Genomic DNA, 24,694 nt, shown 5'->3' with positions numbered 1-24,694 from the left:
TTTGTAACAATGCCAGGATACCATGCACAGGCAGATTGAAAGGATACATGATCTGTCTCTATTTTAGCTACATTGTTAGGTTTCTTTGCATTGCCAGTTTTACTGCAATTTAGATATACAGGTATAGTGAATATTAGTAATATCACTAACCACTGATTAGAACTGATGAAATCACTAAGCAATGTTTCTAAGGATATAATCTACATACAGGATATTCACAGCTCTTGTATCTTGTATCATTGGCTTATTAAATATTAAATAGATTTAAATACCATAAACTGATTACTGTTGATGTATTTCTTATTCGGCAGTCAAGTCTACAAAAGGATATGGTGTTTCCACTCTGTTTGTTAAAGATACAACAATAGCCAATAAATTTCAGCAAGTGACCTGTATAAAAACTAACATTTACACAGTAAAAAATAGTACATTACTATTTTATGGATTAATTCATTACTGGTACTGTTATAAGATAATAATTTAGTATTTAAATGGTAACTGTTACCATTATAAATATCAACTAACTAACTGTAGTAGATGCCTAATAAATCTGTTGAGACCTGCAGTCAACAGCTGGCTAGTTCCAGGGTCAGTCAATTAAAGCAGAACTAAACCCTAAAAATGTATATGACTAGAAATGCTGGATTTTACCATTATGTATTAAAAACTATAAGAAAAAATAATACAAATGCTAGTTGTGAAAAATAATTTTTATTAAAGGGTTAATTCACCATTAAGTTAACTTTTAGTATGCTATAGAATGTCTCCATTTTTCATATTTTTGAAATAATGTGTCTTCTCCTTCTGCATCTTTTCAGTTGTTCAGGGGTGGGGGTGGTCACTGACCCCAACGGCCAAAACCAACAAGTTGCTTGCTTAAGCCACTGAAAGAAAGCCGCCACACGGTACTAGCTGCTTAAAGTGCTTTATTACACTACATGTTTGGAACTCTACTGACTCTTTATCAACAGCCAAGAAGTCATTGCTCTGTGAGGCTACAAATGTAGTTACTTTTTATTACTTCTCTTTCTATTCAGGTATTTTCCTATTTATCATGCAATCTTTCATTCAAACCACTTAATTGCAACTAGCAACCACATTGTAGAGATGCTGAGCAAAAACCTAAATAATTTAAAAAAATATATATAAAAAATAAAAACCGACTGCAATTAGTCTACATCATACTAAAAGATATTTAGAGGTGCACCCACCCCATCCACTACAATTTCATAGATTTTTCTTGCATGTAATCAGACATATCCAAAGTTGATTTTTCTTTTATTAAATATTGTGACTGTAGATATCAGTATTGTACCTTACCTTTGGGATCCTCCTTATCATTTTACATGCCTGCCGTATGTGTATGTGCTTCTACAGTAACTATTCACATGTTTAAATGCACATTTCAATTCTTCTAAGATGACATTCTCGCAGATCAACCAGAACACTGTCATTGTGAAGGGCATTTTATTTTTATAGATTTCACAATTCATCTGCTGCAAACAGTGTTATACAGTGAGACCCACTTGCAAACCTAGTGAGGCCATGTATCCCATCCCACCAGCTTCTGCCTCTTCTGCTACAACACTGCTTGCATTCCCTGTATTCTGATGACAGAATCTGTCCACATCTGTCGAGTGAATATAAATATAAAAGTAATGGCTGCCGACACCTGCAGCCTTAATTGTAAGTTCAGCATTGATGTTTCACACATAAGAAGTATGACTGCTCATGGGGCGACAAGTGTATGGTGCCTTTAGACTGTATGGTCTAATAGAAATATAATCGCATAACTTTGAGAGGTTCTCTATCGTATATAAGAAACAAAATTGTATTTCTGAATTTGTGAAACAGGATCAGCGTTGCAACAACACAGGTGCATCCTAACCCATATTGCTCTTTTACTGGAACCACTGATTTTCAGTCAGTGCTCTTATATTTGCATGTATTCTGGGCACTTAAGACGCTTCATTGTACAGGTATAGGATTGATTATCCAGAGACTCGTTATCCAGAAAGTTCTGAATTACGGAAAGGTCAGAAAGCTCATCCCCCATAGAAATGTTATTTAAATAATTTAAAATTGTAAAATATGTTCCTTTTACTCTGTAATAATAAAACAGTATGTTGTACTTCATCCCAGCTACGATATAATTAATCCTTATTGGTGAGAAAATGATCCTATTGGGTTTAATTAATGTTTAAATTGTTTTTTTAGCAAGTTGAGGGTAAGGGCATACCTGGCGATTCGGGGAGATTTAGTCGCCTGGCGACTAATCACCTCGTCTTTGCGGCGACTAATCTCCCAGAACACCTTCCCTCTGTCTTGCGCCGCCTATAATGTAAAGTCGCCTGCGGCATGGCACACGCGGTGCTTCGTATTCCGAAGTCATCCGAAGTTTCCTCGTGAGGCGACTACATCTCCATGAATCACCAGGTGTGCCCTTACCCTTAACGTATGGAGAACCAAATTACGAAAACACCTCTTATCTAGAAAACCCCAGGTCCCGGGCAATCTAGATAACAGGATTCCAGGGAAAGAAACCAATTTTAATTCCTCAAATTTCGCTTTTCATGGGATACCCTGTGAGCTGAAGCTCACCCACTGAAGCAGGGTTCTGATCCAAACTAAGTACTTGCTTCATCCTTATTGGGGGGTCATCAGAAGTGCAGGGTTTTCTAACTAACTCTGTTTTCCCCCCAAGAGTCCTATAGTTTTGCATTTAAATGTGGTGGGGGTGCTCCTCACTTTGAATAAGCTGCTAATGTGGAACCTCTTTACAAAAGAATTTTCCCTAGTAAGCAAATTGAGATCTGTGATGGTTTCAACAGATCAAAGTTTTATGAGTAAGTGAATAATTGCCCTTCTGGTAAAAGAAAGTCTGTGAGGCTTCAACTAGGCAGATTGATTACCCACAATGTTGTCTGCTTCCCTGATAACAGTCTCTGTTCTTACAATCCTTTCTTGTCCTTTGTATCTCTTAGTCTCATCTCTAATTACATGTCTGTATTTATCTATATTCACTATCTCTGATTCTTTGTTTGAAACTTTTATAGAATATAAATTTGTGTACTGCTAATGTACACTTGAGTGCAGATCTGCCATAGATCTCAAATACAGAACACAGAAGCAAGCGGCACTTCTGTTCGGCATCTGGATAGAATCAAAACAATGCATTTACTTAAATAAAATTCTAGCTTGTATAACAGATTCTCGTATGTATAATACAATGTTCGGGACAATACCTATGCTTTTTTTTTTTTTTTTACTAGTTTAGCACCTTAAACTATACAGATATATAGTCATATAAATATAATATAGACTTATGCACATCTAACAGTAGTTTATCTGCCAAATCTCTAGCACACTCATAGAAGTTTCTGTGAATGATAAAAGTACAGTTCAACAGCTTCAGAGAATCAGGCTGAGCTTCATACATGGAGTGGTTAGCCAAATGCACTGCATGAATTTAGTCTGGAATACAAACCATGATGTGTAAATCCTCAGTGGTGGGTCCTTGTGCCTCAAAACTCTCTTGATTGTCAGCAGCACGTTTATACTGGACTTTGGTCCCTGCCACATTGTAGACACCAGGATAGCTAATGGCCCAGTTGCCATTGATGACATAATGGTAATTCCTGTTTCTCAGGGCTGCCAAACAGAATAAAGGGAATATTAGAGAGTTATAAAGCCCAGAGAATTGGCACATTGTAATATGGACTTTGGCTGTATTTATCTCTGTAACATTAGCTACAATATCAAGGATAATCTGTACAATCAGCTAATAATAATCACCTGAACTAATTCAAATAGTAGGAAATAGTCTGCAATTACAATTATACATTTCAACTTTCATTCATGACTCTATAATGAAGAAAGCACTCTAAAACCCATAACAAATGCAAATCAATTATTGTTCAATTGCCAATAAATAAAGCGCAATCTGTAACGATCTGTTCATAACAAATAATCACAGAAACAGGCTGTGGTCTGCATCATCCTTGCATATATTTACCATGTCTGTTTGATATACAATATATATATATATATATATATATATATATATATATATATATATATATATATATATATATATAGATATAGATATATAGATATAGATATATATATATATATATATAGAGAGAGAGAGAGATCATTATTTGTTGGTTGCACAGAATTTACTTGCAATATTCAGTGTATAAATGTTTTCTGCAAGTTTATATGAACTGTGACTGTAATGTTTCTTTAGAAGGTAAACTGTTTTATGGCCAGGAAGGTGTTTGCACCAGTTCAGTCACCAGTCACCACTTGAAATCAATAAAAAGTTTTCATTCAGTATTCTTTAGCTTAAATCAATAAAAGCCAACTGCTGATTGGTTACTTTTGATGACTGGAAGCAAGGCACGTCTCTCCAAATAAAAACACAGACTATTAACAACTAAGGAACACATGTGCACATAAACAAAATACTTTATAATGGTTGTTTATAGATAGAAAGGCTTAAATCCAACATTCTTTGGAGAAATCCCCCATTTACATTAGGTTCTGGAAGATATAAATATTTAAACATAAATTTGCAAATATACACTCAAATAAGTGCAGCAATGTCACTTCACTTAACCCAAGCATGAGCATCATAAGTTCTACTTCATATAATTGTACCCAATAAATGTCTGTTTTGTCTTGAGACCCACTACCATTAATATCCACTACCACTAATATGGACCATATCAGCAAAACTCAATAAATGAGTAGTATTTCCTGTTATCTTGTACAATATGGTGTGTTTATCATCTGTTAAACTTCTTTTTGCAGTATAGCAGAAACCTCCCACACAGATATATACTACATAAGTGGAAACATTCCAGTGTACCGTGGTGCCAGAAATGAGGCAATGACCGAGATTTACTTTACAAGAATGACACTTTAGCTTATTCCTCATCAGAAACACTCCCTCTTCCATACACAGCAATCAATGTCTAGGAAAACAGAGGACACTGATCTCATTCCAGAGGGGTGAGGACTAACCTGAAAATAAATGGTATGAGGCAAAAGAACAGCTTCTGTCTCAGCTTTTCTGATTCTTGGGCAAGATCTTACCTGTCTGATTTGGGAATCCAACAAACAAATTAATATATGCTGAAAAAAAGCCAGAGGGCTTTAAAATACCTTGATTGTTAATTCTCTTTCTTTGAAACGTATCACAGTGACTTTGATTCTAATGTAGCAAAAAGGCACACGTGCATCAAGCAGAGCTGAATATGATCATAAGAGTAAAAGTTTTAAAAGATTTTTTTTGGCTTAGTCTTTAGCTGCCTGCTTGTTATAATCCAGCTGTTGTGAATTTTAACTCCCATCATACATAGCAAGCACCATCAGTCTTAACGCATTCATAATTTGACATCTGACCGCCCATCCAAGTGCTTGATCTCTATGCTGAAGTTCATGAAGGTGGGGGAGGATGGTTGATGAGAAATTTTCAGGATCACAAAAATGCTTCGATTGTTGGAAATTGGATTGCAATGGAATTCTTGACAGCTGGGGGAGTGCAAATGAGGGAGCTTGGTAGCAAATTCCTAAGATATAGTGTATGTGAATTTCATGCAAGAGTGTAAGCAGCTGTTTCAAATATACATATATACTTTGTGGCACCATTATCATTGATAATGCAACACAGTCATTCACGCTATACATCACAATTAGTGATGCATGGATTACCCCAAAACCTGGTGATTTGGGTTGACCCATCCAGGTATATGGCCTCTGGTATGGTTAAGACAGGTTACAAAAATCTTCGACCTGCCTATTATTAATGAGGATATTTTGGGATTTTTATTATTTGCTATGATCTAACTGTGCACAACCACAAGTAAACCTTTTCTCATAACCACTCAACCACAAATACACATACAATGCCTTTGTACTTCTGAACCTTTTCCCTGTTCATGGCAGAACTCCACACTTACCCAAATAATTGTTACTCCTGTCAGTCACCTTGATGTTGGTGGCTCCTGCAGGAATCAGTGTCACTTCATTGTATCCAAAGAGTCCTAAAATGATAATAAGTAACTGAGTACTGCCATCACACTCAGGCACTAGGTCAGCTCTCTGGCTGCTTGCAGTAGACAAAACAGAAATATTGTAGCCAAATTTGCTAACCATGCCTCTGTCTGTGAGGTCAAATCAACTCTAATTAATCTGTTCAAAACTGATATGATTTCAGCCTGGCAGTCTTTAGCCAATCAACCTGTCTGAGATCCCAGTGGCCCGCTTCTTCTCCAAAATGATCTGTGTTAGACATGTATTGGCCTTTCTGGTTTTTCATGGACATGGCAAAATATCATAGAATGGAAGCAAGTAGATATTAAGGCAGACAGGCCAGTCAATCACACAGCAGAAAAGGTACTGCCTCAGTCTAACAGAGGTGTTTGGGGCACAGAACATAGCCCCAGGCTAAATATGGCTTTGTATCAATAAATTACATTATTCCTTCAAGGACAGATAAATAAATAAAAATAATTAGTCAGAATAGAGTAAGTTGCCAAGTATGTAGAGATAGTTTGCTACCCTGATTAGGCTTAAGCACCAAGAAATTATTCAACAACATGCACCATACTCCTCTAGAAGCCGCAATGCAAAAACAAACTGTGCATGTCCCAAGAGAAGAGAAGGTCTCCTCCAGCAATGCAGTTAGATGTTTATATATTGGTATAGAAGAACAAACAAAAAGATCTCTGTACATAATCATGACTTTTTACTGCAGTCCATGTATTTATACATAAATGAAAAGAATTTGCTGTATTTATTCATGAAATGAACACGACTGCTTTCAGCTGTTCTCCAACACTGCTGCATTTTCAAATATTTCCATATGAGCATTTTTGAACATTGTAAGAATATATACAGCAGTCACTATTTCCTCTTTTGGATTCTCCACTGCTATTCTGATTCGTACCTGGACAGGGCAGTCGTGAGTTTTCTTACTGTCTTATTGTAAAGCCATGGAATAGTTATTAAACAAGAGGCCCTTGTCCAAACCATGAGCAGGAATGACACAGGACTGTAGTAACTGATAGAAATAGTGTTTTAACAGAGCCAAGAAGGATGTCTGTTTACTATGTTCTGATGATAATCCTTTTTTCTTGCAAATACTTTCCCCATTCTCATAGTATATTACTATGTGTCTCTTCATTGTTCCAATCAGAATCTCATTTCCCCTCTCACCCACTGGTAATCTATACCAAGATATGGTGTGGAATGCTGGGGATTTTCTAGTTGTGCATTTGGGTAACACCTAGCATACTGAAAGTTGCCTTCTTCCTGATACTAAACACATAAAACATATGATAGCGATACTTACAGTTTATCAGAACACACTTTTGCAGAGTGGATGTGCCACTTACCAGAAGGTGGGTATTTGGTAGTATATATATTATGGTGATGTCTGCATGAGATGTTCTTCCCACCACAAACTCCACAAACGTCTGTCTTCTCCTCGGACCCCAAGATAAGATCACAGCCAATTTTCTGGCAAAACAATAAAGACAAGGGTTATACAGTTTACAGAGAAGCCCCAAGATATTTTTGCAGAGGTAACAGGTATATGACTGATCAGTAGCTGGTAATCACCTAATGTGACCTACTTAGCTGATGAGCCTATAGTTCACTAGACTTGGGCAAATGTCTATGTGATCTAGCCAACTGTTATGAACAACATGATACTTCTGCACAACTTCCTTTCCTTTAATTTACCATACAAGGAAGAATCCTTGGTTAAAGGAGAAACTGCAGAGGTTTTTGCTATGATAACACAAATGAATCTAATGGAAAATAGGATGGGTAGGATTTTCTTGGTTATTTTAATGGATGAGCAAAACTTACCAGGCACTGCCCATTAATGCATAAGCCATCATATTCTGAACGGCACGATGTTCCATCTAAAACTCGGCCAAAGTTATAATAAAAATTCTGTCCTTCTGCCAAACAGCTCAGCTCACAATCACTTTGACCTTTTTAGGAAACAGGAAAGAAAGTTTTAGTTCTTTCACAACAAACAAGAAGCTTGGCATGCTCTAGAGCTATTCTGGTGGAAAACATCTAAACCGTATATGACTGCAAAAAACATAATTTTTCCTTTTTAACTAATGTTATACTTGTATTGCAATTGTTTTGTCCTATAATGACTTCCATAAAAATTACTGAAATACAAAATGTGCAAATTAAAACCATAAAGTTTAATTTCTAAAGAAGTTGCCATTTCAAGCCAGATTACAGCTAGTCATTCATGGGCAAATAACAGCTGCAGGTGCCTTATTTGCCCATGTAGAGTTCTAAAATAAATATCTGGTCTGCAATCAGTCAGATCTTGATGCAGAAGGTTTAGGCCATGGATGAGCTTCTCTGCCTTGTCTACATAGGTCATGTGTGACCCCCGTCCTTTGCCTCTGGTGCAAACACTTGTACACCAATTTGCCACATTTGTATGGCCGAAAATGACCAGCGTGTCTAACCAGGTTGCATTTTCCATGACTGATCAAATGGCACAGTCATTCAAGTGGGTATAAATAACAACGTATTAAATACATTGAACTAATTTGGAGCCCCCGAGTTCCATTCTACGGCTACACATATCTATGTTTTTGGCATAGATCTTTTTCATCTAATGTGATGTTTCCACATCTTCTCAGAAAATGCGAGAACTAAAAAGAACTAAAAAGTAGATTGTTTTTGTCCCACACTCATTCGGCCGATCACAAACCAATACTTTGGTGGATACAACACAGCATATGATGCACCAGTTAGACCCATAAAACAAACTTTCCCAACAGTGATGTGTTAAACTGTATTGCTGTCACAGAAGTTGCTTTGTACCCAAGGATACTTGGTGAACCTACAGATAATGGCTTTGATTGATAACGGCTTTAAAGTGAACGGACATTTACTATATAAAATATTCATATTGTTTTTAAAGCTTACTTTGGATGCTATTCCAGGTGAGAATATAATCAGAGATTTTTCCTAAATGGGTAGAAAAAAAACTAATTTTTCGTAGGGCTTCTGGCAGTGGAAGAACCGCCATACAGCAGACCCTGCGACTGCAGGAGGGGCCTGGACAGTTGCGGGTCTGTTCTCCCACCCCTTGCCATCCATTTATTTCATGCCAGTGCCAAACTGCCTACAGTTAGTGCTTTCCACACATTCCTGAGAGATCATTTTTTCTCTGTAAAAAGGAAAAAAAAAAAAGAAAGAAAAAAATAGACTAACCATTACTTTAAAAAAGGTTAGCTTAGTTGGAGGCTCTATAGAGAAATAGCTAGCTGTGATAATAAAGTCTATTTTATTATTACAACATTCTGCTAAAGCAAACTATTATATAAACTTGACAAAGGACAGCATGCTTTAGTTAAGATAACTCCATATCACTACTAGAACTGCTGTTTTCTGTTTATTACTCTGCTTCAGATGGTTTTGATTATGAAGAGAGAAAAAATTTAAATTTAGCTGTTGCTGAACAATGAATTAAAAAAAATAAAGGGATCTAGCTTTTTAAAATAATTCCAGATCCAGGTTTTGGTAAGTAACTAAAATTGGTGGAGTTAAGCAAACCTGACCCAACTACAACAAGCCATGTGCAAAACAGAAGTACTTACATATACATATTTACAAAATAGATGTACATACATATTTACAGAGCTCAACCAAACCAACATTTGCCGATATTAGCCAAAATCAGGCTTCATACATGCCGTGACACAAATGAGAAATTAGAACTTATAGGGATAAAACCAGAAGACACACCTTAGCACTATAAATAACCCAGTCTTAATTATAAAGTAGTATTTTACTTTAACCTTTTGAGGTGCGGTTGCTGGGTTATAAGAGATGCATATGTGAGGAGGTATAATTACTGAATAATCATCTTCTTACCAGAGTTGAAAGGAACCCATCTGAAGTAATTTCCCATCAAAGGTTTGTTGTTGTATGCAGAACACTGGAAGTGCCTGAAATCTGCAACTCCCGATGGGCAGTCCTGGGTTAGACAATTTGATTAGGTTCTGTGTGTGAGGACAGACTTTTATATATTTCAGTTTGTCAGATGAGCTAGCTGATTTTATACTACATTTACAATCCATATGAAATAGCACTCACTTGTGTGTTACATGCTTGATACTGTCTCATTTCACCTTGGCACATTGGGCTTGCTTGATCCCTAATGGGAAAAGGACATACAATATTTAATGGATATTATTATCCTTTATATATTATTCACATCTCTTCTGGCCCTCATGGAATGTATAGTTAAATTAAGTCTCTATCACATTCACTCATACTATTGTCAGTTGGAGCCAATTAACCTGCCTGTGTAATTTTTGATGTAAGAGGAACCCACACAGAGATGGGAAAACATACAAACTCCTCGCAGGTAGTGCCCTAGTGGGACTCAAACCTAGGATCCCCTAGCACTGCAAAATAGCAATGTTAAAAGTTCTTGCCACCTATAAACGAATGCATTATGCTTAATGAAAGAACATATAATTCAAATCAAATTTCCAATATATATTTTTTTGGTGGTTTTAACGCCATTTGTAAATGTAATTGCAATTGAATGTACTGTTTGTTACTTTCATTCCACTGGGTCTGATTCATAAAACTGTAACCAGAGTCTGTTCTCCAGGTCTGTTAATCAGCTGCCTTGCAACCTTTTTTCAGGAGTAAAAGAGCCAGGAGAACAGACGATGTAAACAGCCAGGCAAATTCTTTCATTAACAAATAACTTAAAAACCAACAAAAATGTCTAATAAATGTATATTGGAAAGCTGCTTGGAATTTTCTTTTACTATACAAAAACTGTTTGTGGATGGACGACCCCTTTAAAATCTGCACCATCATGCTGTTCTCCTAAATTACGATGAAAACTAACTGTCCATCTAATTATTCTTAGAAATTGTGCACTTATCACTATTACATTGTATAGGTATAATTTCTATATGTTACTTGACTCATTGATTTATATACATCATATACATCATCGCACTTTATTTTGCTTACCCACTTTATCATCCTTTTATTTGTAATTTTTGTTTTTAGTTTTGTGTTTCTTTTTCTTTTGAATATAAAAATTGAAGATAATAAAAACTCAATTGCTTCCAGTTAATCGCATTAAGGAAACAAAGGGACCAAACAAACAAGGAAAATGTAATCTATTCCCAGTTCCGGAAAAGTGTTACCTGTTAATTAACATCTCTTTCATTGGAGCTGACAATGTAAGGATTGCTTTCTTTTTTTCCTTTTTGATTTTCATGCACAAATGTTAATAATGCATAAAACTAAATAATCTGCACATTTTCTCCCAGCACACCCGTGTTGTATTAGTGAGGTCTGTGCAAACTACAAATCCTTCAAAGTGGCAGCCCTGCCTCTACGTTTAAATAAAGAAGTCATATATTTGAATGCCGGTCTTAAAAAGATGTCAGACACTCTTTTGTTAACGATTTAACAGCTTAACACATCTGTTATCACAAATTTGATTTCTGACACATGATTGCAGCAGTCTGTGCCTCCAGGTGAAAAGCTCAGGAGGAGGAGAATTGTAATTTCACTTCTGAACTGGAGAAAATGTGGCTGTTTAAAAGCTTGATTTAAAGGAGAAGGAAAGCTCCAAGACTGTTTATTGCCAACAGATTAGCCACAATAGTGCAAGCTAGAACGTTATATTAATTCTACAGAATGCTTTACCATACCTGAGTATACAGCTCTAGACACTGTTTGTTTAGGATAGAAGCTGCCATATAAGCTTGGTGTGACATAACTTCCTGCCTCAGTCTTTCCCTGCTCACTAACAGCTCTGAGCTCAGATTACAGCAGGGATGGGAGGAGGGAGGGGGAGAGGAGCAAACTGAGCATGCTCAAGCCCTGTCCTGGAGGTTTAAGCTGAATACAGGAAGTCTGATACAGAAGTCCATGTGTACACAATAAAAAGGAAAGAAATGCCGTGTTTCTTTTGACAGAGGACTCAGAGCAGCATTACTTTGAGGGTTTACTGGTGTATTTATATAGACCTTTCTGATAAAGCTTATTTAATTTTAGTCTTTCCTTCTCCTTTAAAGGGGAAAAAGGTTCTCATCATCATAGCCCCCCTGAATCAGACTTATTTCACTATTTTTTAGACCTTTCCAGCCAAAGATGTGGTATATTTAACACGCCAAAACACTGAACCAGTCAGAGAATCTGAAAATGTACCAGAAATATGAAGATATCATCTGAGATATCACAAGACAGACCAAAACAGTCCCAATTTTTATGCTGAGAATGTTGGGAAATATAATACTGTATAGCTGCAAGAGTCACTAGCAGCAGTCTGAAAGACACTACATACATAGAGCAAACTGCATTTAGGATAAGTGGTTCTTTGATAGAATATATATATGGAAGAAAGCCCCTGTTCTTTATAATGTATATTTTGCCTTGATTCAGCTGATATGATCATATTTATTCTGCATACAAAACCAAATCTATTTATGCCCAAATTAAGACAGCCTTTCTATGTTATTTTAGTATTATTAGCTTTTTAGAAGAGCCAATTAGGACCATCATATAAGTAAAATCCCACCCCCTGGTCACCTGATTAGGCATGTCCTGAGGCGTACAGCAGCACCCCCACCACAAGTTCGAGAACATGGGGACCAGCTGTGCCACACGCTCCACTCATTTCTGGAGCTCAGGGGTGGACTCTGATCAGGGCCAAACCTGTTGACATATCCCCACTGAAAAGGGCTCCTCTGAACCTAAAAAAAAAGAAAATCAAGTAAGTGCAGAAAAGATTTTAGATTTGCTTCTTAAAGCCCAAATTGCCACGTAATGGAAAGTATGCATGAGCACACAGCAAGCTGCACAAACATGATCACTATCTATTCTGTTGTTTGTTCATCACTTTATTTGGTGTATCCAACCCTGGAGGGATAAAAGTGGTGAACGGCTAGTTAGCTGGGCTCGGAGTACTCAGACAACAGCTCAGTGTTTCAAAACGTGTTTGTGGTGCCTCCTTGAAAAGCCAAAAAACTCTTATGTCAAAATTCGAATTGTTCAACGAGCCCTCCAGTTTTGCGTTGTCTGACCGAACAAGGGCATAACTATAAATAAGCAAAAGTAAGCTGCTTGTAATGTTTTTGGTGCGTTTAACTTGAACACGAAAGTGGGCTTTAGAGATCCTTTAATCCTAATGAAATACTTTGAAGAGCAATTAGTGATAAAAACCATACATTTGGGAATGAAAGGCATTATTATAAGCAAGAGAATGTTGTAACATTTTCAACTATTTCATTAAATCTAAAGGAGTGAAGAAATTGCTGATGAAGAGGCAATTCACCTTGCTGCACTACTGAATGAAACCACCCTAGCTGTAAAATAGCACAACCAGGTAATAAAGATGGCCAAAACAGGTCCCTAAGCTGTCTAAGGTAGTAAATAATCATTAAGACAAGGCACATACTTATTTCTAAATCAATTTTCGGGTTGCAAAGCTGTTTCTGCCAATTTATTTGGGTCCCCTGAAAATAAGGTTAAGGAAACACTGTTTTACGGGGTCATAGTGGAACAGGATACACACTGTCTGTGTGAGACATGGAATGCAATGTTAAACACAACTGCAATGGATGATAATTTCCTGCCTTTTTTGACAGCCATAAATAACAGTAATAGAAACAAACAACCTAATCACTGTATGTTTATTGGTCATTAAATCATTTGGGATTAAGTCTCCAAAGTGAAAGCTGGCTGAGAAGAAAAACAGAAACTGGGGAAATTGTCTCAGTGTAAAGCAGCATTTGCTAATTGTTGTAAAACAGTAATAGTGTCAGAATGCATAGTATAAATGCAGGCCTGCACATTTCCAGCTGGCATAAATGTCTGTTTACAAGCAAGCACTGCCAGGTGGAAGAGAGTTTTTATTAGAGTAGCATCTCTGAGAAGTAATTAGGGCTAAAATACACTGTGTGCCATGGGCTTGTTCTCAATACAGAACTTGGTCTACACTCTAAATTTAAAGAGAACAAAGAGCACATATTTTGATTTCAGATATAATTCTCAAGTGTGTGTGTGATCCAAACGTTGCAGTATGCTGAAACTGGTGCAACCAACTGAATAGGAAGGTGATGCATCACACACAAATGCAATTGGATACAGACATCAATGGAAGCCAAAATTGATGAAGTGCAATTATGTGCACTCAACAAAATAATACTAGTAAAAGAAATCTTATAATAAATTACAGTAAGCATTTAAAAGAATTTTCTTACACATTTCAGGAATAGAAAAAAAAACTTAATGTTTCTTGTACCTGGCTGGAAGCTGGAACGATCTTGAGGATCCAAAGAACACATGCAGTAGCCAAACAGGGACATATTATCCTGAAAAATTAGGGCACATATGAAGATGTACATAGTGTGTAGATGATAAACTAAAGAAAAACCGAATGCTCATATACAGGTTATTATCTGCACAGGTTACTGAAACAGGAACATGCTAGCCAAAAACATGGTACAGCTATGGGACTTATCCAGATATGCTTGGGACCTGGTGTTTTCCGGTGTTTTTCCATAATTTTTGATGCCTTAAGTCTACTAGAAAATCATGTAAACATTAAATAAACCCAATAAACTGGTTTTGCTTCCAATAAGAATTAATTATATCTTAGATTGGAGCAAGTACAAAGTACTGTTTTATTATTACAGAGAAGGGGAATACATTTAAAAAATTTGGATTATTTGATTATAATGGAGTCTATGGGAGATGGCCTTTCCATAATTTGGATCTTTCTGGATAACAGGTTTCTGGATAATGGATCCCATGCCTGTACAATGGTTGGCCTAAAAATAACTGCAGTCTGGACCAAATATAGGGTTTGTTGTGTCCGTGTGATCTCAGTTAATTTGTCCAGTCTGAAAATCAGGTTTGACAAATAACTACAGATGGGTCTGCGTGTGAAATTATCAGACAGTAAGAAGTGACATAATTTTCCATCCTATGCAATATAATTACTCTATACTGGTTGTAAATATGTAAATCAATGCAATTGGACCATGAGCAGGAATTAGGCTGTGTGCATTTGACCCCATTAAGCCCCCTGGCATCCAATGACCTTCATGCTGAACCACAGCTTCCACCATCCACAGATTTTTGTCCAAGTTTGTAACTCTGATTTGGACCTACAGTCTCTACAATTCTCAGACACAACTGAATAAGTAAATACTTATGTAAACAAGACTAAAGGAATCAGTCAAAAAAAAAGGATATATTGACAGCTATGGAATGCATTAGGATAAGACGTTCTATTCTGATAGATTTGAGTTCTGAGATGCAAAAGGAGAAAACTTTTGTGCTTTCATGTTGGAATCACTTCTTCACAGGTGGCCAGAGAAGGGATGTGAGAGGGCAGCAAGAGGTGACTGGAAAATTCTGCTTCAGGCAGCAAAATCCTTCTGATCAGCCTTGTCTGAATGTGCCTAAAGCATTCATCCCCTTACCAGACATACTGCCTTTGCTTTCATGCAAAATAAATGAGAAGCAGGTTGTTAGGACATGACTTGATAATACAGTAATGTTTTAGGTGCTTACAGCATGAAAGCCAGCTAGTTGGAAAGTTGCAGGTCTAATAACCCACAGAAACCAACAACCAAAGAGCATTTAATGGTCTTTTTGAGAACCAACACATTTCTGTATGGAAATATTGATCGGTTTACAAGAGGAGATTATAATAAAAAAATGTCAACATAAACATTGTCAGGAACACCCATAAAAACTGGTTATAATATTGTGGACACAGCAGTAGTTAACAAGTTTGTTCTTAAAATTTAAACATAGCATGAAATTATTACGGCACTTGCGAGGCAATACCTCAGCTACTCTCAATTGCAGCACCTCCTAGTTGCATACATTATCCATCTATTTAGACTATAATCTCTGTATAATTTCCTCCTTAACACATTGCCCTTAATTTATATTCTTGTATTATATTACTCCCTATCTGTTCCATTATTGGATTGTTTTAATGCACAGCAATGTATATCCAACTAGTACTATATAAAAAATAAGGTGCCCCTAAGATATTTCCTGTAGTGATACTTTAACAGTTGGGCCTTATATCATCTTATAACTTGTTCCCACGCTCACCATCCATGGCCTGGCTTGATGACTAACAACTCCAAAAGGAATGGACTTCTGACATATGTTATCAACAATTAACAGTGCACTCCAAACATATGTGTCTGGTGCCTGTCTGTTTGAAAGAATAACCTTCAAAAACGTAGCACTTCTCTGTGAGGCTAAATGGGTTCAAAACCATGCAATGAGGGAAGTCTGAAGTCTGACTGCAGGGTCAGTGGCCCTGGGAAATATTTTATATGCCAGAATAACAACAGCCCAGTGGAGTTTTCATTTTTGGTATGTTATAAAATGGTAAATTCTAAGCAACTTTTCAATTGGTCATGTAGAGACCCTGAGGGTTAGGCATCTCCCCTGGCAGTTTCCCCCTGTAGTTTGGACACCTAAAGTTGTCCTTAGTGTGCCCTGGGCGAAACAACCATTTACTGAATATTATCAGTAATCTGATCTGGTTAATTGTTTGCTCAGTAGGTGGCAGTGCTTAAAAGGGAGAGCACATGTGCTCAGGGCTCTTTTCCTGGATCCCACCTTGTGGGGAGGTGGGTACAGGAGCGGGTCTGAGCAGGTTACAGGTCCTGGTTAGAGAAAGTTTATCTAGTGGTAGAAGTTTGTATAATAGTTGCTCTATGAGCGAAAGTTAGAGGCAGTGTATTTAGTGAGCAGCTTTCTGGCATCAACAAAGAGAATAGTTAGGATTAGCACCCTTTGCGGTGATCAAGCCGCCAGACAGGGACACGAATGGGTGAGCTCAGGAGCAGGGAAAGTGCCAAGAAGCAAGATACCCAGTGGGATCCCTTGTGCTGGGGAAAACTACCAAGACAGGCTGCACTATCCTCTAATAGGGATCTACTTGCAATATCAGAAAGTGTAAAGGTTTTCCAGTGATGATTGTGACTGTACTTGAAGATCTTATTGTCTGACTCCTTTGAGACAGATCCACTGCCACTGTGGTTTTTGAAGCAACCCTCTGGACTGCTGGTACTCTCAACCTGGTTGATCTGGGCACCAGGGGACTCAAAAGGGGCACACACACTGCTGTGAGTTGCAGGAAGTTGCCCACAGCCTAAGGGTATCCAGAATACACTGTTAACAAGTCACACTCTTAAGCTGACCATAGATGTAAAGATTTTTAAAAGATCCGATCGTCATCGTGAGACCACGATTATCTCGAAACGATCATACAAATTGTCCATCAACTAAAAAGACCATTTCAGGCGATATTGCCAGGAAAACAAAGAGGAGCTGCCTACTTGTCCCTGCAGACATAGATAGATTGCACTGGGACCGATAAAGATTTTTTAATCTGGCCGATCAATTTTCTGACAGATGTCGGCCCAAAAAAATCGTAAGATGTACGATCTTTCGAATCCCACTAACCGCACAATAATTTCGAAGGATTGGTCGGACTTCGCTAAAATCGGTCGTTCGGCAAGAGAAATCTTTGCGTCTATGGGGACCTTTACTTAATCACTTATCTCAGGCCCACTTATGGGTGTGTCATCATTTAATTTTTATAGCTTTTTAATTATTTGCCTTCTTCTTCTGACTCTGGCTTTCAAATAGGGGTAGTTCTGTGACGTCTACTAATGTATTCTTATTGCTAAATTTGTGTTACTCATTTTTCTATTCAGAACCTCCCCTATATATATTCTAGTCCCTTATTCAAATCAATGCATGGTTGCTAAGGAAATTTACACAGAGGCCCATACAGCCCCCCAAGTCTCAATAAATAGTGATGATCTATGGTATCTTATAGAAGCATTTGCCAGAATTCACACATTGTCATCCAGGCTTGACCACACTGATTCCTGGTGACAGTCATACATGGACCCTACTGGGCAAATAGGATGGGCCCTAGTTTTCCCTCACAAGTCAATCATCTCCCATTACTATTATTAGAAAAAAGGAAAGATATGATATTCTTATGACCTACTAGCTAGGGTACTATCTGTTTCATGGAACACATAAGAATGTAATGCAATCACCCTCTAGACTTTTCCTCTATAAATAATCAATGAAGGCGGTTTAGGAAAAAAAAGTAGGGAATTGGAATAAAGGTGAAAGAAGTTTCCCCAGTTAACTTTAATCTGGGCAAGGCAATTGGCTAAACATTCTTGGAACTCAATTTTAAGTCCCATAGTCAGAAAGTACAATGGATACAACCAAAGAAGCAAAAAGGACACAGCAAAAGTTCCCCCTTTGACATTAAACAAATATTTAGCATAAAGAACATAGCAACACACCACAGCCTTACATATCCGTAACTATATAACCCCAGAGTCCTAGACATAGGAAAGCATGGGAATTCCCGATTGTAAATGACCCCATTTAGATCTTCAAAAGTTTGATTATGTAACTGATTGTAATGAATTATAATAAGGTATTCCGCCTGTTTGCACTAGTAAGTGTGTACACAGCAAAGTTACTATTTTAAATCGCGATCGTGAGGATTTGTGTTTGTTTAGCTATTACCCATGACAAAGCAGATTTTTTATCTAGACATTTCTATCAAACTTGTTCACGCGTCAAGAGCAGTATGTTGCCCTGTGCAGATTACACTAACAACAAGGCTATGATTATGCCCAGATTCCAAGCAGCTGATGCCCAGTAAATCATAAATCATGTTCTCGGTGATATTTTATTTCACAGCATGAAACCTCATAATACTATATTCTTTTTGCCTCCTCATAATACTATATTCTTTTTGCCTCCTCATAATACTATATTCTTTTTGCCTCCTCATAATACTATATTCTTTTTGCCTTGTCAGCTTGGCTTATTGAATAAGAAAAATAAAACGACATGAAAATATGATTTACAAATGCTTTACATAAAAATTCTGAGCTATTTTGGAGATATAAAGGCTTAAATTCACCACCGCCAATGTCTACTGTACTCTTCTTTATTGCTGCTGCTGCGGTTGCCTTGGGTATTATTTAAACATATAGGTGCTCATTCCCTAACACTGAGCAGTAACCAAGGGCTACCAATCAAAATCTTGCTTTCACTGATTATTGGCTGAACAAAGCTGCTGCCAGCCATCAACCCCCTTTCCCTTCCATCCAGGGCATGCATGGTATAAGCTGTGCACCGGTTGGAAATGGGGTTACCCCCCCCACACACACACAATGCCTAGTGATTAAGAGGCAAGTGTCTGGCTGTGGGCTTGGTACCCCCCCTAAAGCTGCCACACTAACCACAGCCTCTTGGGCACAGATATGGTAAATATGGCTCTGCTCATTTCTAATTTCTAATAAAAATCCTGCCCAACATCTACAGCATGGGGGAAGAAGACTGCAGTGCAGATGCTGGGAGTTAAAGTTAACCTTTTATATCTTAGGTGTTTTATATAAACATCTCCAAATGTTTAACAATTATATATAGAACATTTCGTAGTACAATCTTATTTAGAACATATGTTTAAAAAAATGACGTGGTTGTGTTAAAACAAAATATTTAGGGTTGTGTATTTATAGTTTATTGGGCAGGGCATTCAAGAATAACACTCATATTTTAGGAAGGCCTATATATATATAGGTATACAGATGCAAGTAGTGCAGGGTCTGTGTATACCATTGTTGCCATCAGTGGGGGTTCATTTAAAACGGAGCATGAGGAAATCTAGTTGATTGGGTTAAATTAACTTACATCCTTTGAGAGTTAAATGGAGGTTAAAGGTTTCTTTGTTAGGACTGATTTGGGGCGTTAATAGGCTCCATATTCCCAGATGTAACCACTTACACATGCCAGTGACATTACTTGTCATTAGTTCTGCCTTGAGAAAGAATTGCTGCATTCAGAAACAAACATGGGATTAAATTAGTCAAGGAAGCAAGGCCTTCCAGCTAAAGGTACGTAATAGAATTAATCCAGCACACGAAATCTGCTCAAGGGTTATTACCCGTGTTTAATGTCAAGCCAAACAGGTTACAACGTTTCGGGGGCATACCCCTTCGTCAGGTACGCCCCCGAAACGTTGTAACCTGTTTGGCTTGACATTAAACACGGGTAATAACCCTTGAGCAGATTTCGTGTGCTGGATTAATTCTATTACGTACCATTTGTTGGGGGTGCCGTCCTCCTATGGTCCATGCACCGTGGACATTGAAAGAGGGACCACGTGTGCATCTGCATTTCGTTTGGCTGAAGTTCCTTCCAGCTAAAGCAAATTACATTGGCAGTGATCGGAATAGTCAGTTTTTAGAAATCATCTTTTTCATAATGTAAATACTATATTCCACAGCAATGCAAAGTATGAGTTTGGTGACATATTTGAGATCAGTTACACTGCACAAACTGACCCACAGTAAAACAAAACACAGGGCTAGAGGGTGTCCCACCGCAGGTCCAGATGGAAGAATCCAGCCCCATTGATCATTTCTGCTGATAAGCGAGCAAGTCCCAAGGTAAAAAGGTCATTCATTTAATAGTCTGTGACACATTAAACTCCATTACTTCTGGCATAAATCTGTCAAAGGTGATGCCTTTGTTACCCCTGGGCATGCAAACTGCAATGTTAAATGATGGCAGTGTCACTGCTGTCTGAGTCATCAACATCCTTATCTTCTAGGAATGTTATAAAGGGGCATGATGTCTGTCCAGACCTTTTTCCTAACCTTCCAGGTGCAAAGTTTCCAGGACAGGAGAATGGAGGAAGGTTGCACATGCATATACAACTAAGCATGCAATATATTAAATATGGCACTGGATGTATAGCTATCGAATCAGATATAAATGCAGTGATTTGAATGGCTCTGCCTACAGTTCCTTAAGAGAGGAAAACAGTGTCACATATGCATTTGTTCTAAGTGGAGTTTTGCTGTATTGCTCTACAGTGGAGGTTTGTTAGACCACCTCTCAAAACCATTACAGCCCTGGTGTACATTAGAGAATGCAATATGTTGGCGCTATATAAATACATGCTAATAATAATAATATTTCAAAGCATTTTAGTCTCTTCTTCAGGTCCAGTAAGCCTTTCAAAAATGATGCCTTTCGTGTGCCTTAAAGGTGAAACTTTAGCAGCAGTTTGAATCATATGCAGAATGGCATATTAAAGGGATACTGTCATGGGAAAAAAAATGTCAAAAATAATCAGTTAATAGTGCTGCTCCAGCAGAATTCTGCACTCAAAAGAGCAAACAGATTTTTTTATATTCAATTTTGAAATCTGACATGGGGCTAGACATATTGTCAATTTCCCAGCTGCCCAAAGTCATGTGACTTGTGCTCTGATAAACCTTGTGCTCTGATTAAACTTTCTGCTTTCATCGCTGGAAGCCTTAACCTTTGGTCCTACACCTGTCACTAAAGAACAATTTTCTTCATCATATGATTGCATATTACTCTTTTTCTGATGCTGGGAACTGTAATTCAGCAACTACAGAGATTTGCTATATCAAAAACATTAAAAACAACTGCACCCAGGTATGAGCAAATACAGATGGGAGCAGCTGCTACCCCCACCCATTTCATTCCAGATTTTCCATGTTCTGCCTATGAAAACCCTAATATGCCCCCTTCCCCACTGGGACGCCAGCTCTTTACTGCCAGAGAGGCATGAAGCTTATTTGCAAGGCTTTCTCGGCGAGCTGTTGACAGCCACGCTTCATAACTAAAAGGCAGCTGTGCCCTCCTGTTGTAACAAATGCTTGCAAAGACATGGTGTTAGTATCGCTCTGCAAAGCCATGCAGAATTGATGGGATAAGTTAACCACTTCAGGACACAAGGCTCCGCCCTTCATACACGTCTAATTTATCCATGCTGTGGTGGCTAGACGTTTGTTCCTATATATCAGCACTGCTACAGGAGAAATGCAGAAATTATAGGGACCAGCCTTTCACTAACAACAAACCATTGGTCTGAAGTATTTGGCACAAGTGCAGCTTCCTACCATCTCAGTGGTCCCACAGTAAAATGCATGCCAAAGAGGTAGTGTTATAAGCCACCCTGGTTGCAAAAATTATTTTGCATTGTGTTTGCATTGAAAATTGTGTTTTCCAGGCACATACCTCTGGACAACAGTTTCTAGTAGTTTTCTACCCCTTGTACTCACAAGCATCATATCTAAACAGATATTCACCTCATGCAGCGCTATGCCAGTAATATTGTAATGACACAGTGCCCCTGATCAATTCTTCAGTCCCGGTACAAAGCTAACAATGCTTAACCACCTTATATTTACGAACGTCAGAACAGGGACACAGATATCTTCCTCACCCAGCAATGTACCACTGGTATCCAACTTAAGCAGCAATGTGCCACTGATGCCCCTTCCACTGATTTGCCCTCAGCCAGTTCAGAGCTACTGATATGCCCCCAGCCAGCATCATGCTACAGATATTCCTTCATCCAGTATTAATGTCACCAATAATCACCTCAGGCAGCACCATTACACTGATATTTCCCTCTGTCACCATTGTGCCACTTTTATTCCCCTTAGTCACAAATGTGCCATTAATTTTCCCCTCAGTTAACCCCATATGCCAATGATATCCCCCACAGTTACCACTGTGCTGATATTTCTCTTAGTTACCTCCCTGTTCCAATGATATTCCCCTCAGTTACCCCTCTGTACCAATGTTATTCCCCTCAATTACCCCTGTGCCAATGATATTCCCGTCAATTACCCCTGTGCCAGATATCCCCCTCAATTACCCCTGTGCCAATGATATTCCCCTCAATTACCCCTGTGCCAATGATATTCCTCTCAATTACCCCTGTGCCAATGATATTCCCCTCAATTACTCCTGTGCCAATGATATTCCCCTCAATACCCCTGTGCCAATGATATTCCCCTTAATTACCACTGTGCCAATTGTATTTCCCTCAAATTACCCCTGTGCCAATAATATTCCCCTCAATTACCACTGTGCCAATGATATTCCCTTAATAACCCCTGTGCCAATGATATTCCCCTCACTTACCCCTGTGCCAATAATATTCACATGAGCAGACAATGACAGTACCACTAACTTTGACTAAACTTACCTGCAACTCCGAAGCATCCTTCTCTGTCAGTGGTGCAAAGGTTAATCACATAAACCAAGGAACAAAGCAGGGGGAAAAGAGTCCAGTTAAAGCAAACAAAGTCTAGGATCCAACAGGAATTAAGCCACAGGTATCATGCCCAGTGGGTCCTTGTTCTGTTTCAGTGCTTACTGCAGGGTTAGCCATGGTTGCTAAATACCAGTAAGGGTAGGGTGAGTGGGAGTTGTGCCCCTAGCCCATGCTCTGGCAGCTCCTGCTAATCTCCGTGCAACTTTGTGTCCCAGGTGAAGCTGCTTTGTGTTTCTGTTCCAAGAGAACTGGGGGATTTGGCAATGCAGGAGTCAGGCTGAGAGCAGGGAGAAAGAGATTAGCAGTTTTACCCTCCCACCCTGACTCCTCACACACCCTAGGGCTCTGGCTGTTCCACTTGCTGTGTGAGCATGGTGTGTACTCCTGTGGGGTAGAGGTGCAGTGCAGACTCCAGCAGCTCAATAGCGGCTCATTGTGAGTCAGTGTTACATGTGCAGCCTCTTCCTGCTACTACTCAGCCACTAGCACATGGGCGTAATCAGCCAAACACATGGGCGTAACATGCACATGGGCCAGGGCTGGTGGGACATGCTACTACCTGTCAGGAGCCCACAGGTCTCAGCAAAAGTGGAGGATGTTTTTTTTTTTTAATTTGTTTGGGGAGGCTTAAGTTGCATAATTATAGGCTGACTGACTTAAAACTAATATAAGATGTAGCGGATTCGCAACTGGTGTAAAAATGAACATTCAACTACCCCTTGGTTTCCACTGAAGTGCAGGTGGAAGTGTTTTTTTCTAAATATACCTTGATTTCCCAGCATTCAAATCACTGACAGTGTGCTTGCTTAGTCACTTGAAAATTCAGCAATAAGCACTTTTAAGTGACAACAGTGGAATACAGTGATCTCAAAACTGAACAATCGGAAACATTTTTAAACCCATAACTGATGGGCAGACAGCTAGTGTACTGTGTCAGTCATGATACCTTGAGAGAAACGGGTAATGGCAATGCATTCACATCATACAATGCGAGTAATGGGTCCTGAGCCCTAGCACATTATATAAAATGAAAGACTGCGGGTACTGACTTTATTTACAGTGAGAATAAGTGGGTACTGTCTGGAACCTCATTACATTACACACTATAAGAGGCCATGCTTACTGCCCAAGCACATTATATACAGCGACTAGTAGTTTAAGTTGAAAAAAAGACTAAAATCCACAAAGTTCATATTTTTGTCCAACTGAAACTTGCCTACCGGTAACTGCTAATTGATTAATTAAATCAAAGACCAAACAAGCTCATAGTACACTGTAAGAGCAATGTATACTGACCAGTGTCGGACTGGCCCACTGGGATACCAGGAAAAGTCCCGGTGGGCCCAGGTGTCAGGGGGCCTTCATGCTGCTAAACATTTGGCATATTTCATGGCCATTCCCTATTTCTATGAGAACAAAGAGGCTAAATAGATGGAATAATAAATTATAGTATGTAAAGAAAAGAGACTAGGTGAA

General features: G+C 38.4%; 1 protein-coding gene across 1 annotated transcript in view; it reads right to left on the bottom strand.

The window, feature by feature from the left end:
- The window catches only part of adamtsl5.L (ADAMTS like 5 L homeolog), a 33,740-nt gene extending 10,060 nt beyond the window's left edge, over positions 1-23,680 (bottom strand). The window contains exons 1-9 of the mRNA XM_018253168.2: positions 23,150-23,680; positions 14,336-14,405; positions 12,622-12,785; positions 10,150-10,210; positions 9,928-10,030; positions 7,882-8,009; positions 7,404-7,527; positions 5,967-6,050; positions 3,488-3,651 (exon numbers count right to left, since the gene is read on the bottom strand). Of these exons, the coding sequence (XP_018108657.1) occupies positions 3,488-3,651; positions 5,967-6,050; positions 7,404-7,527; positions 7,882-8,009; positions 9,928-10,030; positions 10,150-10,210; positions 12,622-12,785; positions 14,336-14,405; positions 23,150-23,166 (915 nt within the window). The 5' untranslated portion in view covers positions 23,167-23,680. The remainder of the gene's footprint in view (positions 1-3,487; positions 3,652-5,966; positions 6,051-7,403; positions 7,528-7,881; positions 8,010-9,927; positions 10,031-10,149; positions 10,211-12,621; positions 12,786-14,335; positions 14,406-23,149) is intronic.
- Positions 23,681-24,694: the final 1,014 nt, after the last annotated feature.

The sequence above is a fragment of the Xenopus laevis genome, chromosome 3L, assembly GCF_017654675.1.
Source record: "Xenopus laevis strain J_2021 chromosome 3L, Xenopus_laevis_v10.1, whole genome shotgun sequence".
Lineage (NCBI taxonomy): Eukaryota > Metazoa > Chordata > Amphibia > Anura > Pipidae > Xenopus > Xenopus laevis.
The sequence above is the reverse complement of the archived record's forward strand: the minus strand, read 5'-3'. Positions and strand labels throughout refer to the sequence as shown.